The sequence below is a fragment of the Elephantulus edwardii genome, unplaced genomic scaffold (assembly GCF_000299155.1).
Source record: "Elephantulus edwardii isolate Elephantulus edwardi_28Jun2011 unplaced genomic scaffold, EleEdw1.0 scaffold00045, whole genome shotgun sequence".
NCBI classification, from domain to species: Eukaryota; Metazoa; Chordata; class Mammalia; order Macroscelidea; family Macroscelididae; genus Elephantulus; species Elephantulus edwardii.
In genome coordinates this window covers 9,333,711-9,347,494 of record NW_006399795.1, presented here as the reverse complement: position 1 = coordinate 9,347,494, position 13,784 = coordinate 9,333,711, and the positions used below count along the sequence as shown (strand labels likewise).

The 13,784-nt window shown below is 55.8% G+C and overlaps 2 protein-coding genes across 5 annotated transcripts in view; one reads left to right on the top strand and one right to left on the bottom strand.

Annotated features, from left to right (window-relative positions):
- The window catches only part of KCNAB2 (potassium voltage-gated channel, shaker-related subfamily, beta member 2), a 79,086-nt gene extending 75,571 nt beyond the window's left edge, over positions 1 to 3,515 (top strand). For 3 of the 4 annotated variants that reach the window (XM_006885803.1, XM_006885802.1, XM_006885801.1), the window contains 2 exons: positions 600 to 688; positions 3,313 to 3,515. In XM_006885803.1, the coding sequence (XP_006885865.1) occupies positions 600 to 688; positions 3,313 to 3,402 (179 nt within the window). In that variant the 3' untranslated portion in view covers positions 3,403 to 3,515. The remainder of the gene's footprint in view (positions 1 to 599; positions 689 to 3,312) is intronic. The other variant, XM_006885800.1, reaches the window with a different exon arrangement.
- Positions 3,516 to 9,853: 6,338 nt separating this feature from the next.
- CHD5 (chromodomain helicase DNA binding protein 5) overlaps positions 9,854 to 13,784 on the bottom strand; it is a 72,977-nt gene continuing 69,046 nt past the window's right edge. Inside the window, exons 36-42 of the mRNA XM_006885799.1 lie at positions 13,362 to 13,470; positions 12,365 to 12,497; positions 11,877 to 12,072; positions 11,300 to 11,463; positions 11,054 to 11,168; positions 10,890 to 10,943; positions 9,854 to 10,191 (exon numbers count right to left, since the gene is read on the bottom strand). Of these exons, the coding sequence (XP_006885861.1) occupies positions 10,936 to 10,943; positions 11,054 to 11,168; positions 11,300 to 11,463; positions 11,877 to 12,072; positions 12,365 to 12,497; positions 13,362 to 13,470 (725 nt within the window). The 3' untranslated portion in view covers positions 9,854 to 10,191; positions 10,890 to 10,935. The remainder of the gene's footprint in view (positions 10,192 to 10,889; positions 10,944 to 11,053; positions 11,169 to 11,299; positions 11,464 to 11,876; positions 12,073 to 12,364; positions 12,498 to 13,361; positions 13,471 to 13,784) is intronic.

The following is a 13,784-nucleotide window of genomic DNA, read 5'->3' as shown; positions in this document are numbered from 1 at the left end:
GGGAGGGTGGAGGTCCCTAAGTAGTGTCCCCCTCCCAGCTGGCCATAGGTAACAGGCTGGGTCAGGTCGGGGAGGGTGGAGGTCCCTGAGTCGTGTCCCTCTCCCAGCTGGCCATAGGTAACAGGCTGGGGTCAGGTCAGGGAGGGAAGAGGTCCTGAACAGAGTTCTCCTAGCTGACCATTGGTAATTGCCCGGGCCAGTATCCTTGGGGAGATAATAGGGAATCCCCAAATATCCAAGCCATCTCTCTTATCAGCTAGCCACGGGTGACAGGGCTCTGGGTGTAGGACGTGTCCCTGGGGAGATGCTAAGGGTCTCTGAGGGCCTGAGCCACCCCTCTGTCAGCCAGCCATGAGTGGGAGGGCTCCTGTATTCAGTGGGAGAGGACAGGGTCCTGCTCACTAGAGCCACCTCACTACAGGGCTTCCCCCAACACCCAAGGCCCTTGGACAAAGCCCCACCCAACCCTGTTCTGAGGGTGGGCATTGGGCACTGGGCTTGCCAGGCCCCTGCTCTGGGTACCCTTGGCCCCCAGATCAAGAGGGAAAGGGCCCTAGCAGTGGGTGTGACGCTAGCATCCGTAACCTTGCCACCCCCAGCCTGGTGCCTCCGAAACGAAGGAGTCAGCTCTGTCCTCCTAGGGGCTTCCAGTGCAGACCAGCTCATGGAGAACATCGGAGCGATACAGGTGAGCGGAGGGCCGGGCCCCGCCCTTCCCGGTCCCCCATACTCCCAGAGTACCGACTGCACTGGTCTGGGCACAGGGGATACCACGGTGTGAACTGATCCCTGTGCCTTTGATCATCTGTTTGTTTTTAAACCTTTTGTTATGATTTGCATGAAAGTTTACAAATTGCTTTTCCATTTAGCAGTTGTTCTGCGACACTCATTACAACCTCCACATTGGAACAGCTCTCTCCCCACTTCCTCCCTGTGATTCCCATTTCCACTGGTTCTTCTTTCCTCTCCCTTTCCTCTCAGCTTTCTCCTTGAGCAAACACTGCCCTTTTGATCTTACATGGTTGGTTATTCTAAGGGAGTGAAGGCCTTCCCCTTATCCCTCTTCACCTCATTGCTGTGGAGTTGGAATCCACTCACAGCTTTCCAAACCTGTAATTTGCATGGGAGAAAATTGCCCCATCTTCATCCCAATTAGCTGCTAATGGATTTGAATTGCCAGAAGAGTTAGCAGTGGAGTGCCCTATGAACTACACCAACAAGCTCTGTTTATCACCTGGTAGCCTAGTGGGTAAGGAGTTGTGCCACCCACCCAAAGGCAAGTGGTTTGATTCCACCCGCTGCTCCGGGGGAGAGGGATGGACAAGCTCCTTCCATGCAGTTTACAGCCTCTGAAAACCCGCCAGAGGGTTCAGCTGTGAGTTACTTCTAACTTGAAGGTGGTGAGTGAGTCACTGGTTCCAGGCTTGAAGGGTGACTGAGGGCCATCTTTCTGGGATTCCACCAGACTCTGTCAGATCAGTAAGTGTGCTGTTTTATGCCAGTCTCTGCTCTTGACCATCTCACTTTCTAGCAAGAACAGAGAATAAACACTCAATGCCAAAGCTAAGCAGAGTACCCGCATTAGACAATGATGAATGCTGAGGGGAAGACAAGTAATCAGAGACAGGAAAGGGTACCCAGGAATGCCCCCCTGGGGATGGGAGGGAGGTGGAATGGTGCCCCAAGTTGAAAGGATGTCACTAGGGCAAGCTTGCTGAGAAAATGACCAGGGAGGGAGCAGGCTGTGGGAATTCGTGGGGAAGAAAGTTTCATGGCTGGAACAGAGGCCCGGGTGGGAGCCAGACCAGCACAGCAGAGAAAGCAAGGCGAGCTGGGACAGAGGAGACAGGACAGCTGGTGAGGTCAGAGGGTATGGACACAGACCGCTGGGGCCCTCTGGGCCTTTGTGGGGACTTTGGTGTCTTTTGTGATTGGGGAGCCAAGGAGGGCCATGAGCAGACTGGGTTTCTATAGGATTCCTCTCTCTGGAGTCCCTGGGCAATGCAAACCATTTGCTCAACTGCTGACACAGTGGCTGGAAGTTTACATTCACTCCAGGTACCTTGTAAGAAAGTCCTGGCAATCTGCTTCCGAAAACTCAGCTTTTGCAAGTGCGGTGGAGCCCAGCTCCCATTGGACCCATGCAGGGTGGGCCTGAGGGCATTGGCTTGGTTTCATTCATTATTTCTTCTGAGTAGGGAAAAGGCTTCAGGAAGCAGAGAGGCAGCGGCAGGTGCCCAGGGGGAAGTTAGGTGGTTGGGAGATGGGAGCGGTGTTGGGTCCTAGGCCCTTTTGAAAGTGGGAAGAGTAGAGTCTGCTGACAAACTGAACCTGAGGATGAGAGAGACTGGCATCTAAGAGGGCTCTCAGGATTTTGTCCCTAAAGGTGGCATCACTGCCAGGTAAGGCAGAGAAGACTCAAAAGAGCAGTTTGGGCAGGTGGAAATCAGGTGTCATGCCCCAGAATCTTCATTTTATGCTCCAACCATCCTTCTAGGGAGCTCTGGTGGCCTAGTGGTAAGAAGCTGTGCTGCCAACCCAAAGGCACATGGTTCGAATCCATTAGCTGTTCTGCGGGAGAAGGATGGGCAGTCTTCTCCTATGTGATTTACTGCCTCTGAAAGCCAATTGGAGCGTCAGCTATGAGTCAGTGCTGACTTGATGGCACACAACAGCAACAGCCGTCCTGCTAGAGGGAGCTCTGGTGACTTATAGTAAGGAGCTGTGCTGCCAACCCCAAGGCACAGGGTTCAAATCCACCAGCTGCTCCATGGGAGAAAGATAAGCATCTGAAAAGCCAGTGGAAGGTCAGCTCAGCAAACACTACGTGGTGGTGCGTAAGAGCAACAGCAAACACCACGTGGTGCGTAAGAGCAACAGCAAACACCACGTGGTGCGTAAGAGCAACAGCAAACGCCACCCCGATCCTTCTAAGGAGCCCAGAAAGGCAGGAAGTGGGACCCAGCAGCCGCTCTAAGGGAAGAAGATGAAGCCACTGCTTCAGTAAAGATTCCCAGCCTGTGGTAGCTCTAATCTGTCCTGTCGGGCTGTGTGAGTCAGAACCAGCTAAACAGTGGTAGGTTTGGTGTACCACCCATTTGAAAGATTCTGAGCACCCTGGAATTTGTGGAGAAAATATAAACCAGGTTCCGCCTCTTCTGTGCCCCAGTCGTTCTGCAGATGAAGCCCAGATGTGCTGAGGTAAGGCTTGATCAGGCCAGTGGAACATTCAGGCGAATGCCACCCACCTGCTCTGCAGGCCTGGCCCGTCTCGTGAGTGGGATTCTGATCCAGTCTCATCTTTGCCTGCAGGTCCTCCCCAAATTGTCATCCTCCATCATCCACGAGATTGATAGTATTTTAGGCAACAAACCCTACAGCAAAAAGGATTACAGATCCTAAGAAGCCCCACCTCGGCCGCTCGGACAGTTCCCTCTCCCGCCCAGTCTCTGTTCGCTCGCTTGCTTACGCTGTTCTGAAGCACAGTGAAGAGTGTGGTTTGCTTCCAAAAGACACAACTCACCAAGTGACCAAGTGGCTGCTCAACTCGGAGCTGGGGACCTGACCAGTAGGGAAGGACACTCAGAGACCTCTGCCCTCCCGGAAGAAGAAACCCCCATTCTTCCCAGCTTCGGCCCTGCACCCCCTTCCCTAAGCAAGCCCCAGCGGACCTTTCCAGGGGGGGTCTTTCCACTCCTGGGAAGCTCCCCACAACACTTGCTGCTAGGGGAGAGGGAGCAGTCCTGTGAAAAGAAAGCGGATTTGGCTCTTTCTGTGCCCCCTTTTACTCCCAGGAGCCTTTGAGGGCAGGGCCTCCCTACCTGGGCCCCACAAAGTCTCCAGTACATTCTACTGAGCCTTATGTCACACCCCTCTGCCTAGCCACTTCCCCACATGCAGCTGCTCTGCCCTTCACACCCCCCCAGCAGTGATAGCCCAGCCCTTAACCCCCACGCAGAGCTGAGCCATCCCTGGCAGAGTAAGGGAGTTGAGGGAGGCTTACCTCTGAAATTTGGGGCACCCATTAGGTTCAGAGCCCCATTTCAAGCACCCAGCTTCCTCCTGGAAAGATTGGTAAAGGTATTGTTGAACCCCAGACCAGGGAGCGGAGCGCTGGGGAGAGGCTGGCGGAGCAGGCTCCCTGTCAGCCCCTCCTGACCCCGCCTGCCCTCCCGCCGCGCCACCGTTGCCCACTCTGGAGGTCCCGCTCTGGAGGCCCGAGGCTGAGCGCTTCTTCACAGGACTGTGGCTGCCGAGCACACAGGTGGGGCGCTGCCAATGAAGTGGGGAACTGGGCTTTCTGCATAGATTGCAGGCCCAGAGGGGGGAGACCTGACCACTGGTGGTCGCTCCAGTGTCAGAGAAGACCCCTGGGAATCGGTCCGTGGAGCGGGGCCACATAAGACCCCTCTCAAATCATCAGGGTGAGGGGCATGTCTTGAAGTTCTCACGAGTTTCTAGGTGGGAGCTTAGAAAAGATGGACAAGGAACCCTGGATGGCACAAATAGTTAAAGTGCTCAACTACTAACTAAAAGTTTGATGGTTCAAAACTCCCGCTAGATGTACCCCGGGAAGAGAGGCTGGCAATCTGCTTGCAGAATGTCACAGCCTTGAAGACCTCATGGAACACACTCTACTCTGGCACACACAGGCCACCATAAGTCAGAACTGATCGGACTGCCCGCCTAGTCGGAGCAAATGAACAGAAAGTGCTGCCCCAAACCTCCCACCCCCACCCAAGAGAGGGATATCTAGGAGGCCATCCTCTTCCCTTCTCCCACCCTGGAAAGGGGGGAGAGATGGAGGGAGGATGGGAGGGACGGTGAGGACTGTGCTGAGAAGAGGCTGGCGGCCAGAAGCCCAGGCCGGTGGAATAGAATGGCGGTCCAGGCTAGGGGCAGGGCACCAGGCCCCACTGCTCACCCCCTTTCCACCCCAGGCCAACCAGTGCCAGATGTGACAGGAACCCCAAGAGCCCCTGCCTCATGCTCCAGGGCAGGCCCAGCGGTTCCTGTGCAGGTCACTCTCCTGAGGGGCCAGCCCAGCACGGCTGGCCCCTGTGAGCTTGGCTTTAGGAAAGCTACGAAGCGAGAGGTGGGATGAACAACTCTTTCCCCACCGCCCACCTGGGACCAAGCCCAGGAGTCAGACCCTGCTCATCCCTGGCCCCTCCACCAACTCCCGTCTTGGCACCAGAAAAGCCTCCGGAGGGCAGCTTGGTCTGTGGCCAGCCCTCCCACCACACCAGGCTGGGGTATCACACTCCCACGACAGAACCTACAGTCTGCTGTCCTCAGGCCTGTACGGCTGGGCCCAGGACGGCCCTGACTCCAACCCCTGAGCTGGCAGAGAGCACAGAGCCCCTTAGGCGTTCCTGCTCCCACCCTGCCCACTGTGAGATGGGCTGGGTGCAGCGGCTCTGGGGTAGAGGGGCCGCTGTTTCCCAAGTGCTATGCAGGTGGGCCCCACCCCCAACTCAGCGAAGCCTGAGATGCAGGCGTGCCAGACCACTGTTCTGAGGGGTTCCATGTGCCCCCATGCCAACTACCAGGAGCAGGGGCTCTGCTTCCTGGAGATCCTTCCCCTGACTGGTGGGTGGGAGATGGTAGTGGTGGGAGCCACAGGGAACTCCGACCAGGGGCACAGAACCTGGGCAAGGACCCCCTGCCCCAAGCAGCCCTGGAAGGGTAGCCTGCTCCTTACCTGGGGCTCTCAAGTCTCCAGAGAACTAAGATGGGGTCTCCCAAGAGCTCTGTGCTGCCAAGCAGCCTTGGCCCTCTGCTAGCCTCCCCCACACCAAGAATGCTGACATAGGAATGGGGTCCAGGCTGGGAAGCTCATGACTCCCCTCTGTCTCCCATCCGAAATGCTGTTTGTCAAGTCCGAGGACCCGGGAAGGACAGAGGAGCTTGCTTCCAGTGTCCGTTCTCTTCAAGTCATGTAAATACCGTGCTTCTCTGGCCTTTTTTTTAAATGACTGGTTCCCATGCTAACCGCATCCCATTAGGCAGACTGCTCTCGCCTGCTTCCAGACACGCCACAGACCGAGACACAGCCACTGTATTTATGAATGACGAAATAAACCCAAGCCCGGTGGTCTCCGAAGCTGGCTCTGGCTCTCAGTGTGGGAAGGGGCTCTGGGGAGTGGGGGAGAAGACAGCAACCACAGGAAGGGGGGAGGGGGCACCAAGGACCTGTGAGTGATACAAAGACCTCACAACCTCCCAGGCTGCTCAGCGCAGGGGTCCGTCAAAATATGTGTCTTAGGGAGCTCTGGTGGCCTAGTGGCAAGAAGCTGCACTGCAATCCCAGAGGTAAATGGTTCGAATCCACCAGATGCTCTGCTGGAGGAGGGACAATCTCCTCCTGTACCAGTCAGATACAATTTGATGGTACACACACAAAAAATTAATAAAATTTTAAAAATAAGTCTTCTCCCGACCCCCCTCAGTGCGCACACACTCTCAGGGACCCCCTAAGGCCAGAGTTGGTTGCTGAGGCTGCTGTGCCCCGCCCCACCCCCAGTCCCTTTCTAGGCAGCTGGTCTCAGATGACAATGAAGTCAAGGGGTCTGAGGCTGTTTCTCTGATGCAGTATCTGTAGGAAGAGCAAGCTCACTCCTTGGTGGGGTTCCCCTCCTTCCCAGTAAACCTCTTAGCTATGTGGGACTGAGGTTTCAAGTGGAAGAAGGCATTAGTTGACACTCAACACCTAAAACCCCTTCCCCAGCACCCAACACCCCTCCCGCCCTCAGCTCCCTCCCCAGATTAGACTCAGGAAAACACACTGATTCAATCCTTTCCCAAAGGATTTATTAAAACACAGAAATCAAAACATATACACAGAGTACAAAGTAAATGTGATTGTGTTGGCTGGTCTGTCACCCCTCCCACAGGTCCTGGCCACGGAAGGCGAGGACAGGATAAGCCACAGCTCCAGAGGACACTCAGCTCAGATCCCAGAGCTCAGCCCCCACCAAGGACCCGCCCACAAAGCCCAGCACATCAACCAGCAGGGTGCTCCCCCTTCCCACCTGGGGTTCAGGTCCTCACCAGCTGGGACAGATGGGTTGGGTGGTAGGTCAGCTCCTCCCCTCCTCCCTTTACCTCTCCCATCTCCAGGCTAGGGAAAGTGGGGTTCCATCTCTCCCCAAGGAGCTCAGGACACACACACACACACACACACACACACACACACACACACACACATCCCCAACAGGCCCTTTCTGGGTAATCGTACCTAAAAAAATACTTTATTTAAGAAAAAAAAAAATTTTGAAATTTAAAAAAAAAAATCCCACAACACAACAACGCCAATGACTTTGGGCTGACGCGCCACAACCTGTAAACTTCGGGATCTATGGGAGGGCCCAGTGCCAGTATCTCCATCCACACCTCTGTTGGCACAGGAGGAAGACGTCCACATCTGTGACCAGGTCCCAAAACAGAAGAGAGGAAGTGGCAACCTCCCTCCAGCCCAGCCCCTCCCCCAGGGCACCAACCTCCCCTCAGGTCTGGGAGGCATTTGTTCCTTGGCCCACCCTCTGCATGCCTGTGGTCAAGAAGTATGAGCAAGGCAGAGGCTGCAGTTGTCCCTGAGCCAGGACTCCATCAGCACCCGCCCCCAGCATGGGAGAGTATCCTGCAAGTAACTCCAGCAAGAGGGAGGGTGAGCGTCTAGCTCAGCAGGACTTGGCCATTCCGAGCAGGGTGGGGATGTCCTGGGCCTCCTCTGGGCGAAGACAAAACCTAGGGAGCTGTCCCCAGATCACATGTCTCAAAGAGAAGGGGGCCTTCCAGGGCTGGTGTGGGTGTGAGGGAGGCCCTCTGGACATGGCCTATCCAATACCTCAATCCCGGCAGACAGTGCCTTCTGACCAAAGGTGGCTCAACAGAAGGCTGACTCAGTGCTGGGCGAAATGATAATGTGACCGAAATAAAAACTGGTGCCTCAGGACACGCACACAAGGACCCACCTTCCGCCAGCAGCTAAAACCAAACCCAGCCAAAGATACCAGAGGCAGCAGATGCCAGCCCCCACCAGCAGCAGTACTTTGAGTAGATAACCAAAAAAACCAAGAAGAAAACAGTCGGAAGATGCTTTTCTTTCCTCTCCCAAAACAAACAAGCAAAAAGCCCCTTGGCAAAGCCCTGCTTGCTGGGTGCTAGACTATCTTGGGGAGCCAGATTCAGCCTCTAGCCTGGGAGAGGACGAGGGCCAGGGGACAGGGCAGGCCTCAGGACCAACAGGGAAGGAGGGCCTGGGTAGGGACCACCAGTCCTGCCAGGCCATCCACCTCCCAGCCATTCACACACGACTGTCCACTGCAATCTGCCAACTTCAGAACTGGCCAAGTGGGGAGGGAGCCTCACAGGGCCCTGGGCTGGGTCACATTGCCAGGGCCTAAGGCAGGGATATTTGCAAGAAACACTGGTGGGAGGACACAGCACACAGTCGACGTGACAGGATAGACCACCATGGTCCAGAATGAGCCCACCCTTGGCAGGGCGGGTGGTGGGCACAGTCAATGCAATATGCCCCTGAAGCCCACACTGCCCCTCAGTGCATTCTCTACACTTGCGCCCCCTAGTGGGCAGGACCAGGACGTCTCCACTCCACCACGGCCACCCCAGGGTCTGATGGGTCCTGTAGGGAATGTCCAGAAAAGAAGGGACCCTGGGGGTCCAGCCCTATCCAGGGATTGAGTGAGCCATTTGACAGATGAGGACCTGTGAGGCTCAGGGAGTAAGCAAAACTGCCCAGGTCCTCGGTCCAAGACAGCGAGAAAGGCCTGAACCACCAATCCAGACCCGGTCTCTCTCGGCCAGCAGACCCCACAAACACATTGCATGTCCACTCCCCCTACTTCTGCAGGCGCCACCCCCAGCCCCACTTGCTTCTCTCTAAGCCCCTCACAGACAGGATTCTGCACCAGGACCCTCCTCAGGGACACTCCCTACTCAAGACTTGAAAATTCCTCCCGAGAGGCCAACCCGGGACCGACCACTCGAGACCCTTCCTTGAGCCATTCAGTGGGCTGGGGTGGAGTCGGGTGGGCCGCTAAGGAGAATTTTGAAGGATGGGGGCATTCTTAACAGTAAACAAGCTTGGGGTGCCCAAAGGAAGGGGCTGAGAGATGCCATCGGCTCTACTCCCCTGCCTGCAAACAAACTTCTCAAACTAAGCTCTAAGGGCAGCTGTGGCCGCGCCCCAGTGACCCACGCAGAAGAGCAGGGACAAGTCCAGGCTGGAAGAGTGGGGGGTATGAGACTCTGCACAGGGAGGTGGGGGGACTGGACTCTACAGGCTAACACTCTCTCACCTTCCACAACTGCAGGCCTGCAGAGGGCAACTCCTCCCTGCAGCAGCCCCAGCTCCAAGACTACATCCCATCCCGTGCCCCACCCTCACCCCAGGCGCACACGCTGGGTCTGCCACACCTGCAGGGACAGAGGGCCCGCTGGCTGCAAGACACGCCAGGACAGGACAGGCACCTGTCAACGAAGGTGGCAGGACATAGCTGGTGGTCCCCAGCCCTCTCAGGAAGGGTAGATATACATCCTCTCTAAACCCTGGGCATAAGTCAGGGCCTCTGGCATCAGGCTAGACAGGCCCTCCTTCAGACCTGCCCACTTGGTGCTGGGGGCTGCCCCAAGCAGGTGGCGACCAGGGCAGAGGCACAGTCCCACTAGCACAAACAGGAGAGTAGGCCACCTGGGGGGGACCCAGGCCCTGGACACTGTTCTCCCCGGGAGGGGAGGGTCAGTCCACAGGGCAGCGGCTGGGCTTCCAGAAATTTCCAGTCTGGTGCCCGATGACAGGAGAAAGATGTAAGTGCTGTGAGGTTAGACGCCGTACTTCATTCAATTTTTATCAAGACAAATGTTCAAGTCTTCAATAAGAAAGTGCAAAAGATGTACAAACAAATGAAATCTCCACTAGGAAGCCGCTGTGGACGACGTGGCCAAGCCTTGCACATCCAGGTGGCCGTGGGTGTTGGTGATTGTGTGGAAGAACACTTCAACTGTGATGAGGTGGCACTTCTGGGGTCTGGCCCAGCCAGGCTGGCCTCGTCCTCCATGTGATGGCATGACTCAGTTTCCCTTTTGGTCCCCAAGTGGCACCGGCTTCTAAAAAGGCAGGAGCTTTTCTCTCCCATGGGGGTCTGGCAGGTGACCTGGCAGGCGTGGCTGCAGGGGAAGAAAGGAGTTACACAGTTGGGGGGCACTGCCGTGGGGGGAACCTCACAGCTTATCACCTCACCTGCTACGTGTCTGTCACACACCAGAGATGATCACAAGGTTTCCCAGACTTCTTGCCTCAGGCCCTAGACCAGGCCACTGACTACATCCAGAGAGCCAGCAAACCCCTCCTCCGAGGAAGCAGCCCACGGGGGCAGCCAGTCTGGAACCCCTGTGCCTCCACCCTCAGCAACAGTGACCATGAAGACAGACTAGGCTGGAGTAAGAAGAGCTGAACATGTAGCTGAAATAACTTCCCATCTCCCAGCCAGTAAGACTTACCGGTCAGGCAGCCGTAGCCACCTTCTGCGTCCTGGGCACAGAGTGTGTGAGACCAAGATTGACACACAGTGGGAGACAGGAATAATTCCTGACCCTCTGCACAGGGATATGCATGCATATGGACATGTTTCACAAAGGAAGTACCACCCTATCCACTGGCTGTCCCAGTGTCCAAGAAGAATCTAGAAGTCTGAAGCCTGAACAGACTATGGACTCCCAGATTCCAGCACCAAGCGCTGCAGGCTAGACTCTCAGAGCCCCTGAATTCTGGTAGGAAGGTCTACAAGGCTTAGGGGCATAAACCAGGTATGTGGCCCTCTTCTGGCTTGGCCTGATCTGCTAACTGAGGGTGGGGGCAGCCTTACCTCAGCTGGAACCGTGCGCTGCAACAGAGGGATTTCTCGGGACCGGCTAGATATCTGGGAAGAGAGAGAGAAAAAAAAACCATGCTGGCCCAGTGCCGCAGCGGGCAGGCTGGGGCCCCGAAAGGCACCCTGCGCATGCTGCCCGGAAGAGGACGGGCACCTACCAGTCACATAGGGCCCCAGGGGCATCTGGTTGTAGTTGACAATCCCTCCCGGTCCAGGGCCCCGGAAGTTGGGCCCAAAGTTGTTGTTGTACATCTGGGAGGAGCCGAAAGCGCCCTGGAGGCAAGCACCAGCTTTAAAGGTCAAGTCCAAAGGCCCCATCCAGGCCCCAGGCAAGGAGCACGCACTGCAGGTACGGGGGAGGGGAGGGTGCCGAGGCAGGGGAGGGCTCAAGGGTAGATGCTGACCTGCTGGATGGTGGGGTCACCAGCCCGGTTGGTCAGGCGACTCAGGATGCTACGCTCTGACATCTGGAGGCGTGCAGCCACTGGGGGGATGCGGGACAACATGGAGGGCAGGCGCGTCACATCCGCCTTCATGTCACTCAACAGCTCCTCCAGCTGGTTCAAGACTGGGTGAGGAGGTAAGACAGGGGGCTTTCAAGCACCTATACCCCACAACTCAAAAGGTTAAGAAGGTTCAAGTTCATGTAAAGGTGTCTCAGAAGAAAGGCCTGGCAATCTGTGTCTAAAAAGAATCATCCCTTGAAAATCCTATGCAACATAGCTCTACTCTGATCACCCTGTGGGGTACCGGGTGACCCTCCATCAGTCCAGGGAGATGCTACAATAAACGGGTCTATTACTGCGTGCTCCTAGCTGACACCAGGGGGCGCCCTTTCACCAGGCCCACCAAGGCCTCCAGAGCGGAGGTGTGGCCCAGGGAGGGTAGTTGGATTTTCTGAAGCTAAGAACTTTCCCCAAGTGTCCCTGTGGGTTGGCCAGTTGCTCTCGCAGGGCTGCACTGTGGGACTGTGGCTCTCACCCTTGTGAAGGACAGCGTTGGCAGGCTTGTTCCCAGCAAGGGACTCCTTGGACAGGTGCTGGTGACTCTCAGCAAGGCACTCCACCTCGGCCAGGCGGGCGTTGAGGGCCATGGCCGGGTGGTTGGGGTCCTGGGTCATGTTGAGGTACGCGGCCCTCCGCAGCTGCTCCTCAATGACCAACGCCTGCTCCAGCAGCTGGGGGACCATGAGGGATGAGCAGAGGACAGGACACTGTGGCCACGCCACCCCCTCCACCAACATATCCCCTCCTCTCTGAGAGAGGTGGGACACACTCCCACTGGCTGTCCATGTCCATTTGCCCCTGGAACCTTCCCTCTCAAGCTGGGTGCTCCGGTGGCCCCAACCAAACGGAGCGCACCTCCTGGGAAAGAATCCTGGCCTAGCACAAGGACACACCCACCCTGAGAGCTGTCAGAGCGCATGCTTCCTGACACCCTGTGCCCTGGACCCACCCCTCAGCACGCACCTTGAACCTGCGGGCCAGGAACTTGTTCTTCATCTCCAGGTAGTTGCCCTTGTGGATCTCGGACTTGAAGGGCTCGTTGAGGATCATATACCTCGGGTCATTCTGGATGTCCTGCCAGCGGGCATAGCCGTGCCTGGAGCAGGAACTGTTAAGGGCAAATCTGACCACTGGGAGAGGCAGGGCTCTGGTGGCTGGCATGGGCGTGAAGAACAAGCCCAGGGTCCAGCATCCTGGCTTTAAGTTCTCATTAACCCTCAGCTGCCCCCAGTGAGAAGTTAATGACAGCATCTCTAGTGCCTAGTGGCAAGAAGCTGCACTGCAATGCCAGAGGTGTGCGGTTCATATCCACCAGATGTTCTGCCAGAGAAGGCGGGACAATCTCCTCCTGTACCAGTCAGATCTGATTTGACGGTACACACACACAAAAAATAATAAAATTTTTTAAAAAAATTAATGGTGGGGAGCTCTGGTGGCCTAGTGGCAAGAAGCTGCACTGCAATCCCAGAGATATGTGGTTCAAATCAACCAGATGCTCTGCCGGAGAAGGTGGGGCCATCTCCTCCTGTACCAGTCAGATCAGATTTGACGCACACAGAAATAAAATAAAAATAAAACAAAAATTTTAAAACAAAGTTAATGGTAATGGTGACCCCTCCAATAACAACAATAAATCAATGAAAACCTCATTTCCATTCACTCAATTTGAGTTGAAGGTACTTATTGAGAAGTCGGATAGGTCTGACATGCTTGCTGTGTGTTCCTGGGCAAGTAACTTAGCCTTTCTGAGCATCCATTTCCTCCTCTGCCCAATAGGGGGTTACAGGTGTGCTCACCTCAGAAAGCCATTGTCAGAACTGACTGAATGTGAAGAGCCGAGCTGTGATAGTGGCCTTGACATTATCTTCACTGGCTCCTGACACCCCCTCCATGCCCTGCATCCTCCCTGGGGTCCACAAAGAACAGGCGAGTCCTGCAAGCCTAGGCTGACCAAGGATACGTCACAATGCCGGCCAGTAGCCAGTAATCATGGCGCCGGTGCCAAATGTCATAGATCTTTCCCGAGGACACAGCAGCACGCTCCTCATTCTGCCACAGCGTGTGCAACTCTGGAAAGGCAACCACGGGAGAGGAATGAGAGGTCCCCAGAGGTCCTGACCACCCACCAGGTCCCCACCTCTGAGGGTTCAGGTAAGACCCATAAGAAGCTCTAGTGCTGCTAGGAAAGGTTATGCAACAGATTCATCAACCATTCACACTTTAGCATAAAACATTCACCAAGGAAGACATTCAGATGGCCAACAAGCACATGAAGAAATGCTCAAATACCCTAGCTCTGAGAGAGATGCAAATCAAGACAACCATGAGATACCATCACCATCTCACCCCAGTAAGACTAGCAAAATTTAACAGAACAGCAAGC